The 21,975-nt window shown below is 41.1% G+C and overlaps 1 protein-coding gene across 4 annotated transcripts in view; it reads left to right on the top strand.

The window, feature by feature from the left end:
- The first annotated feature begins 1,662 nt into the window (after positions 1–1,662).
- Positions 1,663–21,975, top strand: part of LOC116960975 (transmembrane protein 263-like) — a 209,254-nt gene continuing 188,941 nt past the window's right edge. For 2 of the 4 annotated variants that reach the window (XR_004406697.2, XM_032990056.2), the window contains exons 1-2: positions 2,041–2,214; positions 16,316–16,406. Coding sequence is in view for 3 of the 4 variants with exons in the window: in XM_032990056.2 (XP_032845947.1) it covers positions 2,209–2,214; positions 16,316–16,406 (97 nt within the window). In the remaining variant the exon portion in view is untranslated. Of the gene's footprint in view, positions 2,215–2,949; positions 3,197–16,315; positions 16,407–21,975 lie in introns of those variants that run through there. The other 2 variants (XM_032990058.2, XM_032990057.1) reach the window with 2 other exon arrangements.

Below are 21,975 nucleotides of genomic sequence, written 5' to 3'. Positions count from 1 at the left end.
TGCTTCACTGAACGAAGTCATACCCTGGGAGCTGCGCTATCTGCTAGTGTGGACGTACCCTGTGTTGTATAATGTTTTGCTAGGAAATATTTGTGGTAGCTGCTGAAATAGTTTCAGGAATAAAAGACCTTCTGTGCCTAGCATGAAGTAAAAAAGTTAATATTTCCCATTCTTCCCACCCCACCCCAGATTTATTGTCCAGAATATTCTGATTTTTCAGCTGGAACCTTCTTTGAATGCTCTACAGATATCACAAACACGACAACCTAATGTTAACTTGTTTAAAACATTCCACATATTTTATTTTAGGGGTTTAGGAACTTCCTGAGAAATAATGTTATGTTCATCTGAAATTTTGAATTTTAAATGTTGAAAGCTGTATTATTTTGAACGTCAGTAGAAAGACTCATTCTCCCTTGATGACAAAAAAAATAGTTTACTCTTTAACCCTTTATAATTTAGGCAATATTCTTTTATTTGGAATTGGGATGTAGTTTACATGTTAAACCTCAACACAAATGATATGAACTCCTTTCTACTCACTGACTAGAACATAAATATGGATTTCTATGCGATTAAAAATCTAATACAATCTAAACTACTAGTACTATTGACAAGATTATTTGATATAAATGTTGCTATATAGTGTGTTGAGGATTTATATTTTGGTTATTAGTTAATAGCATATATATAATACATAGGGTGATATTTCACACACTGCTAGTATGTGCGCACACACATATACGTTCATGTCTGTAGAAATTAGTGTGGTCTGCAAAACCTTCCCTGAATTCACTGGCTTCTACTACTGTCTTCTGAGAAGATTCACATGCTTGAAGTGAAGTATGCATGCAGAAGTTGCAAATTCTGCTATAAATATCTGTGCCAGGAAAGGGTTGCAGGTTACTTCCCCTGAGAAGTGATCCAGAAAATTATTTAAGGCATGACTGTGGTGTAAGGACAGGAAAGGGGTCTCCCTAGTTGCCAGCCCGTGTTGAGTGAGGGAATTACTTGGGTGTCTTTCAAGTGTTTTCTGTTTGACTGAAAATGAAAACTAGTTTTAGGGTACCACTCTACTCTCAAAGGAGGTTCTGTGGATTAGAAGGGACAGTATGAAACAAAGCAAGTTAACTGCTTTTCCTCCGCTGTGTGCTGAGCCTTTAAGCTAGCGTTTTTCCTTTTATGGCTTCTGATTAAATAGGGTCCACTGTACTGAAGAATGATTTAGCATGTGGCATATTCTTTAGAGAAGAAACTGCAAAGTTTTGCAGTCAAGGGGTAAAAATAAAGGAAACAAACTGTATCTTTCCTCTTTTGGATTCAACCACTTGTCAAGTTGTAGTTAAGTTCTCAACATATTAACTCAACATTCACCTATGGAATAACGCTGAATTGAACTCTCATCACCTTCATTTGCTTACTGTTATCTCCCAATTCCAAAAATAATTACTTCAAACCAGCTGCTTTTTTGTTTTCCTTTGTCTGGCTTCACTCATTCCGTCTAACTATCTGCTAGCAGGAACACACGTGTGACTGTGCCCGATGGCAGTTTTAAAGCAATACATGAGAAAGAAAACTTTCACATGCCAAAGACTACTTCCAGATTCTATCTTTGCCACCAAACAGTACAGCCTCAGGTGAAGCAGCAGCAGCGGACCCAGCTCCATCCTGCAGGAGACATGCTACATTGGCGGAGGGTAATGTGAAAAGAGGGCTAGAAAGCCCCAATCCCTCCTAGTAACTCAACTCTTGACTAGAACCGATTTGGCGATGGCAAGCGTCCAGCGAGGTCAGAGAACAGGCTCCTCAACTCGGCCAGACATCACCTCCTTGTTTGACTATGGCCGCGTCGATTCATCTCCCATTTGTCGCCTTCCCGTCAGGTATACAACCGAAATTTGGGGTGGTGAGCACGCTGCAGTTTGTAAAGCGCTCCCGCCGCCGCCTCCCCCGGCGAGGGCCAGGATTTACCTCAGCGAGGGGAGAGACCGTCCCGCCAACCCCCGCCAAGATGGCGGCCGCTGCCCCTCGCGCTTCCTCTTCCGGCCGGGGTTGCTATGGCGCTGCCCCCCTGGGCCCACCCCCGCCGCCGGTGTGTGTTTACATCGGGCAGGAGGAGCCGGAGCCCCAGCGCCGGGGCAGACGGGCACGCAGCCGCCGGCCGCCCTCCATCCATCCCCGCCGGGTGGTGCTCCGGGAGAAGGCGGCATGAAGGTGATTCTGGCGGCTGCCACCGGGGCGGGGGTGGGGATCCCCACCGGCGGGGTTTGGCTGGGCCGCGGCGGCTGCCGGTGGCGGGTCAGGGCGGTGTAACGGGGCCGGGCCCGGGGCGCCAACCCAGCGGGCGGGAGGTAGTGGCCGTTCGCGCTCGTAACGAAGTACAACTTCCAGAAGCTTCTAACTTCGCGGGGGTTGCGGTGCCGCTTCGTGGAGCCGTCTCCCGAGATTCCGCCCCCCCCGTCTCCATTAAACCCCGGATCGTTCCCCGCGGCGCCGTGAGGGGCCGGGAGCAGCGTGGGACCCGGAGCAGGCTGCCCGCTCCCCTTCTGGGCTTGTGTCTGTGCGGAGGAACTGTCCTACTTTCCCCGGGCTTCCTCACGCACGGCACTTTCGCTCCCTCAGCAGCCGGCGGGTTTTGTGCTCTTGGTATGCTACCAGGAGTAGCTCCGGCACTCACCTGGGCTGCCGCTCTCTCACAGGGCTCTTCCGAGAGCGTGGAGGAGACCATCACCTTTCTCCCGAGTTCGCTGTGGAAAACTATTGGGGTAGAAACAGGATAACCTGAGCCGGCTGGCAGCTTGGGTGCTGAGGCTGGCTGGGCTGTAAAAGTAGTAACGGACTAGCTCTTGGTTGAGAAGTTGTCTCGTCAGTTGTGTTGGTTAGGAGTCAGCAGTGCTGGGGTATTGTTTTGCTTCCCATTATGTTCTGTCGTATCTCTTTAATTTGCAGGTGTATGACTTTTGAAACCGTTCCCGCTCGTTAATCAGTCACGAGGCACACCAGGCATCCCCTGTCTCCTGAATTTGTCTAGCAGTAAAAAAAACAAAAACAAAAACAAAAAACCCAACCAAACAATAAATAAATGTTGATCAGCTAGATTGTAAGCTCTTTGAGGCAGAAACTGCATGTAGCTACGCTCTGTACCTATCCTGATGGAGAAATTTGGCTCAGGCCTTCCTCCAAGCCTGTGAGTCAAGTAAGTATGTGTCGAGTTCCCCAGCTTGTGCAGGTTTTGGGGTTTGGGCAGTGCACGCGTGTTGGTCACTCAGGTTGATGATTGTCTCTCAACTATCGGTGTCTGCACAGCTGACAGATGAAAGAAGAGGCATGGTATCCAAGTACACGAAATAAATATATATAAAAAGAATGTTTCCTTCTCTACAGTGTTGTTTTTTTGTTTTGCATGTGTTCAAAACCTGGTAGTAAAGAGTAATTTTTTTTTTTTTTTTTTTATTCTTTCAGAATGTTTGTTAGTTCAAATAGTGTGGGATAACAAAAAATATATACAAGGCAGTGATTGGTAACTCTGTGAGTTGCTGACTTCTACGCCAAAACAAAAACCTCAGCGTGCTGGCTGAACAGTACATCCAGCTTGAGGCCAAAACTGAAAAGATTTCCTTCAGCTTCTGTTTTATTGCATGCAGAGTGAACAGCTGATTATTCAGCTAAGCCCATCACTTCTGCCCCACTAGAGTGGGGAAAGCTCATGGCTATTTTAGATGGCCTCACTCAAAATATGGCAAGATGTGAGTGGAATCATGTTCTGATTGCAAGGAAAATGTGTGTGTTTGTAGGGAGAGTATTTTTTTTTTTCCCTTTTGTAACCAAGCCTGTATCGGGCATAAACACAGTATATAAAAGGGTCCACAGCTTTCTCTCTGACAGGGTGATTTCTTTCAGTGTATGTTTCTTTCCATATATGCCACCTTTTGCTGTAGCAGTTGCATCAGTTTCCTCTATGTAAGATCATTGCAAATGAATGATTTAAAGTCTTAAGCTGGGGGCAGGGAAATTACATTTTCAACAAGTGGAATACATCAAAGTGTTCAGTTTTTTACCCCTTATGGGGGGCAAAAGGAGAAGCAAGGGGGAGGGAGGTATGTCTGTGTGGTATGGGAGTTGGACCTGAATCCCTTTTAGGGACCTTCTCACACATAGTTCAGTGCGACTTTAAAACAAATCAGAGATTAAATTGTTGATCATGGCATGCTATACATTAGAACAAAGCTTTTTGAAAAGTCATCTTACATACTTCTCCCCTAACTGTTGTTATGTCTTGGGAAATATATTTGAATTTGTGTATTTTTAGCAGTACTGGTTTTGAGCCTTTCTCATTGATGCTTGTTAGCAGGTTGCTGAGAAGACAGGACTGTCAAAACAAGTTAATGCTAGGTGTAGAGTGATGCTCTGCCTACTTATGGCGGGGGGGAATAAGTAGGTAAAGAGAAGTAAGGGGTAATGTCAGGGGAGTTCTGTGGAAGCGATGCTTTTAGGATCCATCACTAATGTCTCGTTGCTGAGGAAACTAAAGCTTGATGTATTTTTAAGTCAATTAACATAGGTATCCTATTAAAAAGGTAGAGTGAAATGAAGTAAGATGGCAAAGTCACGCTTTAAAGTGTGAGGTGCTGAAGCTGGATTGGATTCAAGATAGTGTCTACATGTACTTTGCTTGTGTTCCCATCGTTTTCAAGCAGTGCTGAAAGATGGTATCCCTGGGCCCTTTCATGCCGTGCAAAATAGAAAACTGGTTAAGGCCCCTGTTTCCTGCACTATAGGACAGAAATGAGATGCAGTCAGCTTGAACGTGGCCCGTTCCTATATGTAGGAATAAATAAGTGATAAATTTTGGATACACCAAGAGTGTTTGCTTCCTTCAGGGGCAGATCATCTTGATGGCAAGGAAATACACCTTTACACACCTTTTCAGTTTCATTCATTAGGGATGTGGGGAAGTGTGGGGAGATGACCAAATCCCCACCCGTCCATCACACTGTCAGCCACCAACTGCTGTCCCACAATACAGTATGTTTCCAGCATTCTTCTGTTGTGGCTAAACTGTGGCTAAACGCTGGTTTTCTCAGGCCTTAGGCTGTACTGGATAATGTGCTTGCGTCCCTGCTAACAGAACCTCTTTGTGCCTTATTTTCAACCGGTGAATGAATTTGGGGCATTAGTTTAGTCCCAGATGGCTACCTGGTACAGTTTTGTGCTGCCCTGACTGCTCCTGTCAGGGCTCTAACTTAAATCCAAAATCAGAGGAAAGAAGAACATTGAGGGTGTCCGGTTGTACTGAAGTTCTTGTGTGGGAAAGCAAGCTCAAGATGTGATTTTGGTTAAGTGGCTGCTTCCCTTTTTATTGAATTGAACTGATTCGCTAAAAATAGAATGAGAGCTCATGGTGCTTTGGCATGTGCTCACATTTAAGTTATGTATTTTGGGATAAGACAGGTGTCGTAAATGTAACATTGCTTTGAGAAACTAGTAGCTATATTTAAGAGAACAAACGTGAACTTATTGCCTATAGTTCTGTTTTTCTGGCTGCCTGCGATACTTGATGTTGGCAGATGAATCCTAGAGATCAGATAGAGGCAAGGCATTTTGAAGATGAAGCATCAAAAAATATGGAAAGCTTAGGTAAATATTTCTCTTGCTTGTTTTTACAGACAGATCTGTGTTTGAAGGATGTCATGGATTGTCCTGTCAAAACTTGATGTATATGTAACTTTTTTATTAACATGTCTCTGATGCTGTTTAGCAGGGCTCTTGACAGTTGATATGAAAAGTATTTGGGAAAGGAACAGCTTATAAAAAGGAGAAGAGAGAAAAGATAGTGCTTTATATGGAGTATACAGTATTTTTTTTTTTTTTCCGCTGGCATGTAGTCCTAAATTTGTTACAGGAAGCAGGAAGAGAGTGAGTGAAGTGATAGGGTAAAAGGGAACATGGACTGTATATTCTGCAGATAAATCTGACTTAAATATTTGTTTAGGACTGGTCACATATGGTTTTCTTTATTGGTGAACTGCCTTACAGAATTTCTGGTGGTTTTCTTTTCCCAGTGTTTCAGCTGAATTTCAGAGAGGTGGGAAGAGGTTATGTGCCTTCAAGGTTCTGGGCAAGGTACATGCTTATGTTGGTGAGGGCGGTAGAAGGGCTCTTCATCAGTTTCTTCAGAAGACATGTTGTTGCTGGCTGAGCTTATTGGAAGTCACAGAAGTGGTTTGTGCTTTTGTTAGCAAATCTTACAATCTTAACACTTCAGCAGAGCTGCCCGAGGTCTAGTGCAAATCTTGGGCAATTCATTTCAATCAAATCATTTCAGAGAGAGAGCCTGTGTACCTTGCAGATACTCAAAAATAAAAGGCAGCCATTACCAAAAACTATTGCTGCTGGAATGAAGTTTTACTTTTGTGTTGTTTGTGTTCATAATGATCAAGTGTCTTCTCTATCCGATGGCTGTTTAGTTGCTGAGTGAAGTAATTCTGGTTGGAATCTCGTATGCAGGAAGTTGTGATCTTTCTTACACTTCCCACAGTTAGTTTGTAGGAAAATGGTATCTCTACGAAGCCTGAAATAAAAGGGGCATTATTGCTGGCAGTGCTTCTGGCTGTCAAGTTTAAGGCATGCAGGCTAGGTGTGAAGCTGCAGAGCTTGATAGTACCAGAAGATGTAGTGTGTTCTTCTGTAGAGTAAGTGAATGTTTTATCTGAAATGTTTCTCCTTTAAACCACTACACCAATAAATGCATATAACAACAAGCAACACTGATCTAAAAGAGTTCTGATCTGAGTTCAGAACTTATTTGTAAGGAAGGAAATACCTAGCTACCTAGCTATCAACAAAATCAGTTTAAAATTTGCGTGATACATACATCATATTACAGTCTCCCAGCTAATTCAGAAATGGTTGATGCTTTGCACAAAATGCATTTTGAAATTCCTAATGAAATAAGGAAACAGAAATAAGTTCTGGATTGAATAAAATACTTTCGATTTAACCTCAATTTCTAGCATTTAAAATTACTTTTGGTGCTTTTGGAACAACTTCTTAACTTCACATGTACTTGCAGCATTTTTTTTTTTTTTGGTCTAATTTAAAAAAATTAAGACAATTTGTGTTTCAGACTGTTCCAGTGATGCTTCTTGTGACTCTCTTTTGGGGGGGAGTGCTCATATTTTTCAAGCTGGGTACGTGCTTATGTACTTTGAATGCAAGTGTTATTGTAGAAATTACTATGTTTTGGTGCAAGAGCCCTTGAAAAAAATAGTTAAATTTCAACTCATTAAAGCTAAACCAGTAGTTTGTGTACTTTTAAGGAAATAAATGCATGGAAGCCAGGTAATTCACATAGGCCATATAAAACCACTGTTATAGAATAATGCTTAGTGCATCCTTCCGTGAGTGTTTGGTTTTGGTAGTGGCTTTTTTGTAGTTGTTTGTTTTTTTGTTTTAAATTGTGACCCTACTGCGGATAACGGAAAGGATACTACCTTTTCAGTCTCTACCATGGCTAAGAAAAACATAGGCCTATCCTATTAAGCAAAGAACTTCTCATTTTCATTTTGGACAAATTTCTCATGCTATCTGCAGCTTTCTAGAGTGGTACTTCCACATTTCATTAGGAAAATGGAAAATACTCTTTCTTCAGAGTGCATTATCTCATTTCTTTAGTCTGAATGAAACTGGCATTAATCATGAAATCTACCTGTCAACATCCAAGCTGGAAAAAATGCATTTAAACTATGTTTGCTAATTGTAGTTATGAATAAAAGTGCAGTAAAACTGAAGGTCATTAAGTCTTATTGTTGCTTGCTTGAGGTTCACCAGCTCAACTGTCTGAATTTTTTTCCCTTGAAGTCTGTGTTGACAGACAGTGAATAACTGACAGGATATCAGAAGGTTTCTTCCCACTGAAAGCAGTGAATGGTCAGTTGTCAATATGAGTTAACTGATATTTTTGAGATATTCTTGTTGGTAATTATTTAATTGATTTCAAATTGGTTTGCTGGGATGCAGGGTCATGCTTTGGTCCTGCATGGTTATGTGTTGTACTCCTAACAGACTCTGAAACAGAAAGGTGTTTCTCCTCTGACTGTTTTTCCTACCTATTAGCCTGCCCCCAACTTTAACAATTGCTGATGTGTGAGTTATGCTGTGCAATGACACTTTGCCTTCGTGTAACTTCTTTTTTCCAAACAAATGCAATTCATCAGAGTAGTTTTTTTAATATAAACAGTGTTCTGGAGAAGGTATACCCTTCGTTGTGGAGGTAGTAGTTTAAACTAGAATTGACAGCAAATTATGCAGAAATGATACCTCTTTAAGAGTAACTTTTCAGCCCTTATGCTGCTGTGTGGTATCTTTTTGCTAATTACACTGGTTAACCTGCTTGGAGTGTTCTCTTTGGGCCAGGCCAGTATATGGTCAAATGAAGTCTGGTTTGTTTTTTGAAAAACACTTTTACTTCCTTTCTGTGGTAATATTGATTTACTAGGTAAAATTCAGATGGAAAATAAGCGGTCAATCAAGACAAAATTCAATACAATAATTAGTTCAAAATCCAGAACTGTCTGAACTACCACTGAGCAGACTATATTGGCTTTTTGCTGTCTAAGTGATGTTATCTGCCCCATATAAAGTGTGAATGTGAAAAGTGTAAACTAGACTGTTTATTGGCTTGCTGAATGGGGAATAGATTCTGGTGTCAATAGTGCTGTTGAAAAGTTATTTATGCCAAGTAGACCCTAATTAGGATTACTCGCAGTACAAAATTGTTTTATTGCTGTAGAAATAGGATTTGACTCTAATGCTGAGAACAACAGAACTCAGTCTTGATTTGGAATTTGCAACACTAAAACTGGCTCTCATTGCCCCTCTCCTCCAGTCCTGTTGTCAAGACAAAACCAAGTGTTGTTAAAAATCATAGCTTCCCTAATGTGCGTGTTTGTCCAAATGCAGAGAAGAGCAAGTAATCCAAGCAATTTATCTAGTTCTTTCCTGCAGCGTACTTTGAACAAAGTGCTATAATTTTACACTACTGTCATCCTCAGCATTTCTATTTCTGTACTTTCCTTTAGTGTTCTAGGGGATTTATAACTGCAACTCAAATTCCCCTTGGGCCAAAACCTGGCACAGAAGCTCTCATTATGAGTGAACCTTGTTTTGCAAAATTAAAAGCAAAGCATCTATCAAGAGGCTTTCTTAAACCTACGGGAAAGCAAAAAAAAATGTTTATGGTTGCAGATCAATTTTTTTCACTCTACAGGAAAAATCCAGACGACCTTGGAAACCCCCAAGGCGTGAGTGTGCAGTCAATAGCAATGGCAGATTCAGTGGAACATTCCTATTACATTTAGAAAAAATATAATTAAATGTCTTAATTCCCCAATATGTTGAAAATTCATTGCTAAAGCTGCAGCTGCAACAGATACCTGCCTAACAAAGGTACAGTGATAGTTTTAAACTTGTTTCCACTATCTGAGCAGTAGTATATGAGGAGATGGTTGAGTAGTTATGTGCTTCTGCTGAAGTTACGTACCTGTACGCCCTAAGCTCCCTGGAAAAGGAGTCATCATGTTGACCTACCCACCCAGTGTCTGCTTGTTTTAAATTTTTTTCTTTTTTTAAACAAGTGAACTCCTTGTTTTCTGAAGGCATTGAGAATTTATGTAATTGTGTAGAAACAGAAAGGACCTTGAGCCACAAGCCACTTTCGGTTATGGAAGATGAAATAATTTAATTTGATTAAACACGAAATATCAAAGATAAGTTTGGAAGAACTTCATAACAATGACTGGATGGTGGAGAGATCCCAAATTAACACTGTCGTTAATGATGCAATTGGAAAGCCTGATAGTCAGCTTCATTATTACTGGATCTGAGAAGCCCTCTGGCATTTGCACACATTCAGCCCAGTCATAATATGCATCATCTCTCACTCGTTTGGAGGAAGTGAACCTGGGATGAAAAGAGCTGCGGTTTTTGTGGTTTTAGGGAGAGTCAAAGTATGCAAATGTGCAGGGAACTGTGTGGTTTTTAGTCTTGTGTGTATGCAATAGGCATTTGTTAAATATAATGCAAAAATAGTCAATGCTGTCACTAAGATGTTTATAAAATATCATTGTAGTTTCCCAGAGCGCTAAAACTATATTATGCTTGGCGATTACTTCACTTGTTTCTTCTCACAGACCCACTGACTCTTGAAATTCTTTAGGGGTGCATCTAACTTTTGTGATTATCAGCTGAATGTATTTGATGCTATATTAAAAAGTTGTTGGACCTGTGCTGTGTGTAAGTGAAATCACAGGTGTGGGGGGGTGAAGCCTGTGCTGCCACTAATTTTCCTCTGCTAAATTGCATTCTTGGAATTGTGCCTACATAGACTACCAGGTCTGAAAATCTGTGTTAGGCAGGACAGAGAACAGGTGATTTAGGCTGGCAGTTGAAGATTTGCATAGCATTAGGTAGGTCTGACCTTGTGGGCTCTTCAGGAGAGGCTTTACAAGGAATGAGGCAGTTTTGAACAGTGAAAGAAGTGGGATTCTAGGCTCAAGTCCAGAGTGGAAATTAATGTGAAGATGAATGTCAGAAAGGAAAAACTGGAAGTGTTCAGGAGCAGTAATGGAAATATGAAGGTCTAGGTCAGGAAATAAATACCGTTTTCACTTGAAAATGTAAAGGGAAAGTAGTAGCTAAAGCTGCTGATTTTAGAATAATTTCCAAAGGGTCATCTCAGAACCAAGACACTAAACTGCTGCTGAAGTCGTGACTGCGGGCTTTACATTCCTCTGGCTTCTGTTCTGCAAGGGAGAAAAGATTACTAATAAAATTCAGTATAGTGGAGAAAGGTTTTAATGTTGTGGGTTTTCTTTTGGTTTTGCTGATGTGGGGGGATTTTTTTTTTTTTTTTTTTTAAGAATGCTGTGTTTCTAGGGGTTGAGTAGGAATGGCAATAAGGAACTGAATTATAAGATACGTGCTTCTCCTTGGTTGGGAACAGCAGTAAAGTGTCTTTCTATTAGTAGTTATAAACTGAAGGAAACTTGAAGTTATTTGCTGCCAAATCATTCCGTTTCAGTAATAATTTTTCACAGGATGGTTTATTTTTTTCTCTTTGATTCCCCTACCCACCTTGTATTCTTGTCCCCCTCGTTGGCCCTTGTTTGAGGGTTTTATTTTTTTCTATTCATTAGCCTAATCCTGGCTCAGCGAACAGTCAATTGACAGACTCTACTTCAGTTTAAGATTATATACTGTAATTAATGACATGATAAGTACAACAGTAGAGTGATGGTGGTTTTGAAGGGTAGGGTTTTTGGTTGTTTCAAGATGGTCTGTATGTACATTTTTGAAAGCTTAGCTATTTCCAGTGTTGACTTATGTGTTGGGGAATTTGCAGTGACAGTCTCATGTCACTGTTGACTTACATACAAAAGTGGCCAATAATGGTTGTCTAGTTTGGGGATTGCTTCTGAACTATGTGGGTGTTTTGCATACTTAATAGTCTGCTGAGACTGAGATAGTAAAGGCTGTTTTTATGACTGACCATGCTGAAATAATTGAATACAAATGTGTTAAATGCAGCTCTTAGTTGCAGTGTCATAAACATAACTTGGTACCTTTGGAAAACACCGCCCTTCACTGGATAGGAACCTTCTTTCTGTCATGCATGGATTTATTGCACCACTTGTAAAATATACAGTCTTTAAATATATTGAAAATACAAGCATATCACCAAAGTTCTGGTCAGAATTATTCTCAAAAGTATTGTATCCCATGGAAGAGCACGAGGTGTAGTCTGAAACGCTTGTAGGTGATTTGTCACACTTGCTTAGTTTAGTACTGGCAGTCTTCTCAGTCCATAAATACATAGCCTTCTATGAAACACGGTGTAAGACAGTGAACAAACACTAATTTACCAGGTCACAGCAGCCCGTGATGTTTGAGTTAAACTGCACTTGAAGGTCAGCAGACATACAGTGTGATCGGAACACGGGATAATACGTTCCTCGGGCAGTTTCTGTGAGGATCCCTATAGGTTTTTTCTCTTGATCTTTATTATTTGCTGTGTTTATACAAAGCTTTTCAGCTTCCTTGTAGTCCATTGAAACTGTTGGGAGGGACAGAGTGAGCTACCTTGGGGCGGGCACATCTGTAACTTCAGTTTGGAAGGGTGGATATTGCCTCTGCTTGAGTTGACTTGTTTCTGGTCAGCTTAGGTCTTGTTTTAAAATATGATGAATAAAAAGTTGCCCCTAAATCTTAATAGTGCTCATAGTCAGAAGCCCATCAATTGCTGAAAAGAATTGTATGATATGCTTGCTTTTGAGAGCAGGGACCGTCTCTGGAGAGCCAAGAGTTTTTTCTTGGTTAGGTGTTCCTAGACTCCGCGCCATAACCTGTTCTGGTAATAATACCTGTTTAAATCTGTGTTCCTCCAATGGCTCTAGTGAGGAATGGAATCACATTCTCAATTAAAAAGGCTATACAAACCCTAAATAATTGAAAGATTATTGTACAGTTAATAATCTACTGATGTTTCTGAACTGTTGATACATCTTCCTGCATCCTCGATGTTCCTAGAGGAAGCATCAAAGCAAAAGCAACATACGTGTGCATTATTTCTGCCATGGCTGGAGCTGAAGAGGATTATTATAGAATTGCTGGAGACTGCATGGCTGCTTATCTGCAAGCCGATAACCTGTACAGTTGTGTGCAACCCATTCCCCTGTTTGTCTGTCAAGGATCCTTAAGAATGAAAAAAACAAATGTAACTGACGCCTCATTCTTCAAATATTAGTGTGTAAAAAAAAAAAAAAAAAAAAAAAAGTTGAGACCAACAACTTTAACTTATTTACAGATCTTAGAAGACAGTTTCCTGGGATTTCGAATGCTGTAGATTGCTGCCAGAACTTAACTGTTGATTACCAAGCTTGCAATAGACCTAGTGAATTGAACTCAGCAGGTATAACTAAAACAGCAATGGATGTGCTAACATATGATACAGAGTCATTGTAAAGAGATTTTGTAATGTCGTTAATAACACCTGTCAGTGTTTGAGCCTTAAGTATTACTTCTAGATGCGGATACAAGAACCTAGGATCTCATCTACTGTTAGCTGTTTTACATTACTTAGTGAAATTCAGTGCCAGCACTATGCACACTTATTCACTGGTTTCGATGATTAAACTAATATGCTGAAGTCTGATAAACACAGATGTTTGAGACGGCTTCTCCTAGAAGCTCCCTATATTATCAACAAGATAAGAACTTGGGTTATTCCATAGAAAACATTTCTAACTTCATCTGACAAACTAGGAAATCTCAAGATTTCAAGGTTTCTTGCAAAACAATTCTGGGAAAAGTTATGTTGGTGGTTACTTGACATGCCATGGTTCAGTCTAGACTGTGTTTTCAATTTTTAACATTAAATTTTGAAGTTAAATTGTAAATCAGTTTTTTGGGGGAAGATTCTCAAAAAATACAGGAAATGCATACCAAATACAGTTCAAAATATGCTTTGTTGTGATTAATTGGTTTTGAGTAGTGGAAAAAAAAATCTTCAAAAATTCTGGCCATTTCTCTGAGAGATTAATATTCTGTAGTAGTAGTAATGCTGGATTGTGTGTGTTTCTTCAGTGGGTTTCCAGTAGCAAGCATTAAAGTTTTGAATTGGAGGGAAGTAGGTGATGGCAAACATCGTCTCAGGCATGGACTTCACAGTGGTCTGTGGTGGGTTCTGTTTTCTTCACATCTGGATTTGTTGATACTAGCTTAGGGCTAAGGCTGACCTTCAACTAAGATAAACCTCTATTTCAGGGTAAGTATTGTCAGTGGTAACCACCATGCTGGGGAGTTGTACTGCTAGTGAACACCGAGTTCATGCATAGAGGAAAAAAAAAAAAACAGTAATGCCACCACTCACTTTTGATAGCATTTTGCATCCTCTTTGTATTTATGTAGATTGCAACAGCTGTAACCCTAAGGACCATCACTATCACAGCCTGTTGTTGGGAGAAGCCACTGAGCAAGTTTGTCTCATGGTAGCAAAGTGAGACTACTGACTATTTTGAAGAAGGAAAGATCATGTTTTTCATACAGGCTTTTCCATAGTCCCTGGAAGTCAGACTGTCTCCTTGGGCAGCATATAGTTAGTAAGGACTATGTGCAGAGGGTTCTGTTACTTTTTTGTGTGTGTTAATTAAAATAATTTTGGTGTTGCAAACTGGAAAGTACAGGCAAAGGATTCAGATTTGAGACCACTTCTAGTTTAGAAGTTCTTGTAGTTGTGGTTCATAATGTTTGCAAGGCAAATATTGGTACCTCATGTCCTACATGTCTACATATTTTATATGAAAATAAACATTCTGATTTGGTATACTTAATGTAGCCATGTCTTCTCCTTTCTCTCTCTGCAGCATTAATGGGTAGGAAAGAAATGTATATAAATATATTGCATGTGGTTAATGTAGAAACTTACTCAATTTTGTTGTTCCTATCCAGAATTGTTTACACATTCTTAAAATCTAGATCATGTTATTTAGGTGAAGAGACGAGATTGTTAGACCTCTGTGTTGATAACTGACTCTTGGATTTGTTTTTTAATTGGACCAAATGACGCAATTTACTAATTTTTCATCTGTACTCTGTGGGAAAAATGTTTTGTTCTCCTTTCCATGATAGCAACTGCAAGGCATGATTTAGTGTTTGAACTGTTCACTGACCGAAGCTGGGCAGTATTGATACCAGCTGTTTTTAAATAAGGAGAAATAGGTAAATAGCTTTGGTAAAGCTTGCATAGTCGTGGATGGCAGAAATCAAGGTTGCGACAGGGCCACTAACACAGTAGCCCTGTACAGTTCACCTGTGTGGTCTGTTTTTTCCCTGCTATCAGACTCTTGAAAACAATGTGATGGTACTTGTTTCCATGTCCATTTTGCTGAAAAAATGAGGAGTGGATGAAAATGTCAGCTACGTGAACAAAGGAAGAAATTGAAGAAGTGTGTTAGTCTTTATCATGTGCAAAATGAAGAAACAGAGAAAGTATGCAGTGCTGTTGGGGGTAACTTTACAGTCACAGGGTTTGGAAAGTATTAAAAATAAATACTGAAGCTTTAATGCTGTGAGCTCTTTTTCTTCCTGAGAAGAAAGCTGTTGATGAGACAGTGTTTAAGCTGGCTTCTGTAACGTTCCAGTTGCATATGTTAATACACATTTTCAGATAGTTCAGTCTACAAACCCATTCATGTTTTCAAAGTGCTCAAAAGCCTTCTTTCCTAATGACTGCTAAGCTGCTGATTGCAATCTTGACTATACTAGCATTCTAAAAGAAGAAAATTTGGTTGGGTTTTCTTTTTTTTTTTAAGGAGCTCTGCAACTATGCCTAGTGTTTACTCTGCCATTGCTTTAAAGAAAAGGGGGAAGGGGGTGGGAGGGAGCAGACAGTGTTTTGGTTTGTTTTTTTCTTCGATAGTTTGAAACTGGAAAAGCAACTACACTTTTAATAGCTCCCCGAGTCATGAAAATACTGTGTATGCATAAACGGAGTTTCAGCAGCCTTAAATACAAGTGAATGGTGTCTAAGTCTACAAATCTGCTAACTGCTCGCATCCTTCCAGCAGCAACCTTGCAGGCTCTTTCCAAGATCATGAAGGCTGGAAAGTGGAAATGCAAAACTTTGGAGGGCAATTGGATAGTTTTTCAGGAGTGGTTAATTTAGCATGTTACACATATGGGCACAAATGTGTATAGGGGCACATACAAGAAAACTACATGGTCAGTGGACCTGGATGGGTTAGAAGATTGTAAAGCAGTTTGCTTTGTCTTCCTTTGAAAAATGAGGCGTGGGACCATTAGTATAACCCATGTTGATCTCCTGTATTGAACAGGCCACAGATATTTCAGAATCTAGTCTTGGTAAAACAAATCAAAGATTGGATTTTTTTGTGAAAAATCCAAGTGATGGAAAATCTGCTGCCACCCTTGGTAAATGGAGATTTGAATTTATTATTGGCACTGTGTATTTTAGAAATAGCACTTTACCATTCAGTTCCTGGATTTTAGTCTACTCAGACCCTTGTAACTTTGCTTGCTAGCTTGAAGAGTCCTTCCCCCCCACCGCCCTTTTTTTCCCTTCTCCCTTCCTGAAAATAATTCAACTGCAAACAAATCTCCCAGCAGCTTGCTTTCTCATCAGATCAAGTGAGCTCCTTATGTCCTTACTGTCTGGCATATTATCTAATCCTGTAATTATTTCTGTGGTTCCTTCCTGAACTTTCTCCAATTTACCTCCTCTTGCTGTTCCATTCTACAGGGACCTAGCTTAGAAACACAGATGGTGGAAGATGAAACTGAGACAGCAAGTGAAGAATTGCCTCCTCATCTGCGGGAAGAGCCTCCTGAAGGTACAGTACTAGCAGTCAATGTAAACTCTTCGCATTAAATTAGGGAAAATGTTCTGGCCAAGGAAGTCTTCTGTATTTATCTATCCATTGACTTGAGAGCCTATGTCTGCCTGTTTTCTGAGAGGGATAAAGCTTTGTTAATGCTGCCAGCTGAGCCAACCTCCAAGCCAGAGGTCTAGCCAGCCTCTAAGCCTACTTTTGTGTTCAAGGAAAGCTGTACCCACTGAGGTGTGGACATTGTTCTGCATTCTCTTTAACAGTATGGTTTCTGATTAAAATTGTCCTGCTTCATCATCCTGGGATTAGGAATAAATCCAGGTTTAGGAATAAAATGCCTCCTCTACCGTCTTGTTTCTGATGTTTTGAGCCTTCATTAGGGAAGACTTCTTACGTGGTCATCTATTCTCGCCTTACCTCTCTCTGCAGCATCCTGTTATTGAAATTGTCCCCAGCAGAGACTTGTCAAAGTTAGGTATTCTAGTGATTTTGCTTCTTTCCACTATCTCTCTTGGAAGCCGGTTTAGCCATCTGAGGAGGTGGCAGTGAGACACTGTTAGGCAGTAGGAGGCTCAAAAATGCCAATTTTAATTAAAACCCTTGTTTGCAATGACATGCCCTGGATTTGTACAGGAAATGCATTTTTCCCACTGTATAAATGTTGCTGATGTACATATGCAACAAAGTAGGCATTGCTTTATTTTGAATAGCAGCTGCTAACGTTGCTGCAAGTGATGATACATTTTGAGCTTTGTCTCCAGTTCAGTGACTTTTAAAACACAATCACTCATAATCATTGTGGATGGCTTAACCCAGAGAAGGCTGAAATTCTTATTAGCACCTTCCTGGTTAAAATACCATGACACGTCTCTGGATAACATAAATGTGTTTTATATTTTTCCTTTAAGAGAGTAAGATGCTGATACAGCATTTATACTGTTTGGGAATATGAACCAAGTAGATGGTTTTAGCAATTTGCTGCTCCATCCCTTCTTGGTGGGCATTCTGTTATAGTTTCCTCATTAAGTTGCAATTTCTTGTTCTGCCATTTCATATACTGTGTTGGCAATTAGAGTATATAGAGGTAAGTGAGAGGCAGGTTTCTTTTGCAATTCCTGTCAAAGCCAGGAGGAGATAAATGTGGAAGGTGTTGTAATTACTATACATATATACACAGAGGATATAATCTTGATTTTTATTTTTTTTTTTCCCCTCTTCCCCCCACTCCCCCTTTCTTTGTAAGTAATGCCCAGTCAGCATGTAATGACAGTGCATAGTTGGAATAGGAATTCTGGTTGCTAGCCTGAGCTGATGATTACATGAGTCTAGAGACCATGTCCTGGAGTGTAGAACACAGGAGATCATCTTATCTCATCAGTTTATCAGGAACAGTCTTAGATTTTTGGACTATGGCTTTGAATTGTGTAATCAGAAGGGCTTTTTTTTAACATGATCAAGTATTTTTGCAAGCCAAGTTTTTGGAATTGAAAGTGTTTGCTTCTGCCTGCAAGCCTGCTCGTTTGAATGATGATGAAAAATGTCAGTATTAATATTCCACTTCTTTGGCTTGTTGGGTGGTCTGGGAGAAGTATGTGCTGTGGATATGCCTACTTTGCTGGTGTGGGGGAAAAGCGCTGTAGCAGTTGAGCTGATTTGGTTAAGTAGTGGTACAGTAGATACTGTGAGTTCTTCTAAAGTCTGAGCTCAGTACGTACTTTTAAAATTTGCAATGGCATTAAGAATAGCAAAGTAGGAGGGATATTGAGAGCACAACTGAAACTAGAGACTGCTTGGGTGAAGAGGTGGAAAAATTGCTTCTGAAAGAGAGCCATCAGGATTATGCTGAATTTATAGCTGGATTAGTGGAGCTCAGTAACAGGAGTGTTAGAGGTTGCTGCCTACCAACACAGACCAAGGGGAATTACTATAAAGATCTTGCAATTGCAGGACTGATTGCAAACACCACAAGAAAGAAAGAGATCTCTGAAGTTCTTTCACTATTAAATGCCATTCAGTACAATCTTCTTGTTGTTGCTCTTCTACTGATTTCTGGTTTCTTCTGAGCACTTTCCTAGTTAAATCAAATGCTTTGCAATAAATAAGTAAGCCATGTTGTCATGACTACTGCACTCTTGTTTCCTGGGATCTATGAATTGGAGCCTATGTCTGCTTGCCTTCTGGTAATGAGTGTGTAAGGGATGGAGAGCTCTCCAGAGTCTGTGTCTAACACAATCCATTATTTCACCAGATTGCATCACTGTGACTTTGCTTTCTAGCTCGCCTTGCATATTTACTCCCCTCCTGAAAGGAGGGGAATTGGAAGCACTGTGCTGTATAAATACTGTAGTAAAATATTTATTTTACTGTTCCTTTCGGGGACTGTCATGTTTCTGAACAGTGTTGCAGTCCGGCTTTCTACGAAGAAAGGGACAATTTTACAAGTCCAGCATGTATGTAACTAAATTGAATAGGTGTATGTGTGGGCAACAAGTGGTATAGGACAGCAAACGCTGGTTTTGGGTGTAGTGCGGCAGCCTGTCAGTATTTGAGACAAGAGGAAGTTTTGTGGTTTAAAAAGGAGATTAACCAGGAAATCCCTGAAAGGCAACCTGTGTGTAACCTGAAAAGTTAACTTTTTAAATATTCGGATAAGTCAACAGAGTAAATCAGTAAAAAGTACAGCCGGTACGAGATCCTGTAAGTGATATTAGACAACGAAAATGGCTTTTTATTCTGTAACGAAGATGCGTCATTGCAGTGCCGGGGAGAACGCACACCGGGGGCGGGGGGCGGGGCGGGGCGGTGGGCGGGGCGGTGGGCGGGGCTATCGGGCGGGGCTGTGCCTGGCGGCGCTGTGCGGGGCGGGCCGCCAGGGGGCGCTGCCGGCCCGGCGCTGGCGGGCCCGCCCGCGCACACCCCGCGGAACGGCAGGAAGCGTTTAAAACCGCTTAACGCCGCGCCCGCTGCTTGGTGATGTTCCAGGGGAAGCTCTCCTCACTTTCTGCCTCAGCAGGGCTGTAGTATTTTACCTCTTGACTTCACGATCCATCTGCCCAATTCACATTTTTATTTTTTTATTCCCCCTTCATCTATCCTTTCTCTTCAATCTTGTTAACATGCTTTTTATTCCCCTTCTCCCCCTCCCTCCCCCCCCCCCCCCCCCCCCCCCCCCCCCCCCAGTTAAAAGGCAGGTGCGGGGAAGCAGTAGTAATTAGCCTTTGGAGCATTGCTCAGACTAGCGTGCTTAACACTTCACAGAGAAGGCTACGTGTACGGCAGATTTACCGTCACCGAACAGTGAAGGGCAGCGAGCTCTGGAGAGGAGCGAGTCTGTTCTAAATGGTAGGAAGAGCTTTCCTCTTTGCAAGGGGTTCAGCACGGCTGACCTGTGTTGCCACATGTTTGAGCACTGAGCTACTTTTAGGTAGATTCTATGTGATCTCAAATGTGTGCTGTTAAATGGCAGTCTGATCGTAGTGAGGAAATTAGAACTAGTTACCCAGGTACAACAACATTTTGCTGTATCTGTTTCTTCTTTATCTAATACTACAGAGTTCTGTTGCTGAGCATTTAATACAGTGCAGTATTAATTGTCACCATCACCTCGCTTTTCTGTTCTTTTCCATTAAATTACTCAAGGAAAGTGATAGCTATGAAATCTGATGGTGATTAAATCTTCTATAACACGATCCATTATGTAATGTCAGCATCTCCTTTGCTGGACAACTCTGATCCTCATCTTTTCTATTTGATGAATCAGTGACCCTGACCTCGCTTCTGCTTCTCCATCCTGTTGTCAGTAGGTTGAGGGAGGTGATCCTTCCCCTTTATTCAGCAGTGGTGTGGCTGTACCTGGAGTGCTGTGTCCAGTTCAGGGCTCCACAGCATGAGAGAGACATGAACATACCGGAAAGAGGCCAAAAAAGCGCCATAAAGGTGGTTAAAGGGCTGGTGCATCTCTCCTATAATGAAAGGCTGAGAGAGTTGGGACTGTCCAGCCTGGAGAAGAGAAGGATTGGGAGATCTTAATCAGTGTATACCAATACCTGAGGGGATGGTGTAAAGAAGAAGGAGCCAGGCTCTTTTCGGTGGTGCCCAGCAACAGGACAGGAGGCAATGGACACAAACTGAATCACAACTAAACATAAAGGAAGACTTTTTCACTGTGAGGGTGACTCTGGCTTGCCCAGAGAGGTTGTGGAGTCTCCCACCTTGGAGACAGATTCTAAAGCCATCTGGACACAGAATCATAGAATCCTAGAATAGTTTGGGTTGGAAGGGGCCTCTAAAGGTCATCTAGTCCAACTCCCCTGCAGTGAGCAGGGACATCTTCAACTAGATCACGTTGCTCAGGGCCCCGTCCAACCTGGCCTTGAATGTTTCCAGGGACGGGGCATCTACCACCTCTCTGGGCAACCTGTGCCAGTGTTTCACCACCATCACTGTAAAAAATTTCTTTCTTATGTCGAGTCTGAACATGGTCCTGGTTAGGTTGTTCTCAGTGACCCTGTTTGAGCAAGGGGGTCAGACCACATGATCTCCAGAGGCCCCTCTCAAGCTCAAACATTCTGTGATGCTCTACTTCATACTTACTATCACTGTGTATTTAAAGTCTTTTTCTGAAGTCCTGCAGTTCCCCCGTTTATTACACTAATTCTTATGGGAAAAGTAGCTATCCTCTGTCAAGCTGCCAAATGTTATGTATTTTGGGAATGCATCCTTGGTAGGTACTGGGGTATGGTTGTAGTTTCTTTTGGCCCTACATTGCTAACTAGTACTGAGTATACTAAAGCTTAGTGTGAGGTGGTATGGTCTAATTGAAAAGCTCTGTCACTGGTTAACAGCAGTAGCCCCTCTTGGGAGTTTGCAAACTAGTTCTCTCTTCCATGTTATTTAAGTATTAAGCATTAAGATTTTATCAGCCAACCTACAAGGATCAATTTGGCAAAAGGCCCGAGTCTTGTGTCTGAACCGTCTGCTATCTCTTCTGCAGTTTTCAGACCTAGCGGAGATGTTCCTTCTTTGTTGCAGACAGATTGGGCCTTGTGGAGTAAAGCTTTATAAAAAGCAATGGGTCTTAGCAGTTCTGCAGTATATAACAAATCTTGGGAAATTTACTTTCCAAATAACTGTGGTGTTCCTAATTCAAATTGTTTTACACTTGCTGTGGGTAAAGAGCATATAGATAGTTACTGTAAATCAGATGATTTGCACCAATTTAGAACATCGTATCTTGTGTGAGCTTTATAATCTGTCTCCATGGAGGCACACAGCCTTTTCTGCTGTTTTATATCTTCTGCAAGGTAAAAGTATATTGCATTCTGCTGTAGGAAGCTTTAGGACTCCTTATCCACAGTTTGGGAATCTCCAGTCCAAAGTGTCTGTTAGTTTTGTGGATTACTCATTCAGGATTGGCTTTGGATACAACTATTTTACCTAGATGTATTATCTGTACAGATCTGCCTCAGGGAAAAAAAAACAAAGTACTGTTGTGCTTCAATGGGGGTACTATCATGCATTTGAAATTTCTGAAATTAATTAGACTTTTAACTTCATGTTGGGGTATTTTCTT

This window comes from Tyto alba, unplaced genomic scaffold, assembly GCF_018691265.1.
Source record: "Tyto alba isolate M040663 unplaced genomic scaffold, T.alba_DEE_v4.0 Super-Scaffold_18, whole genome shotgun sequence".
Taxonomy (NCBI): domain Eukaryota; kingdom Metazoa; phylum Chordata; class Aves; order Strigiformes; family Tytonidae; genus Tyto; species Tyto alba.
This window is presented reverse-complemented; position numbering and strand designations above follow the sequence as displayed.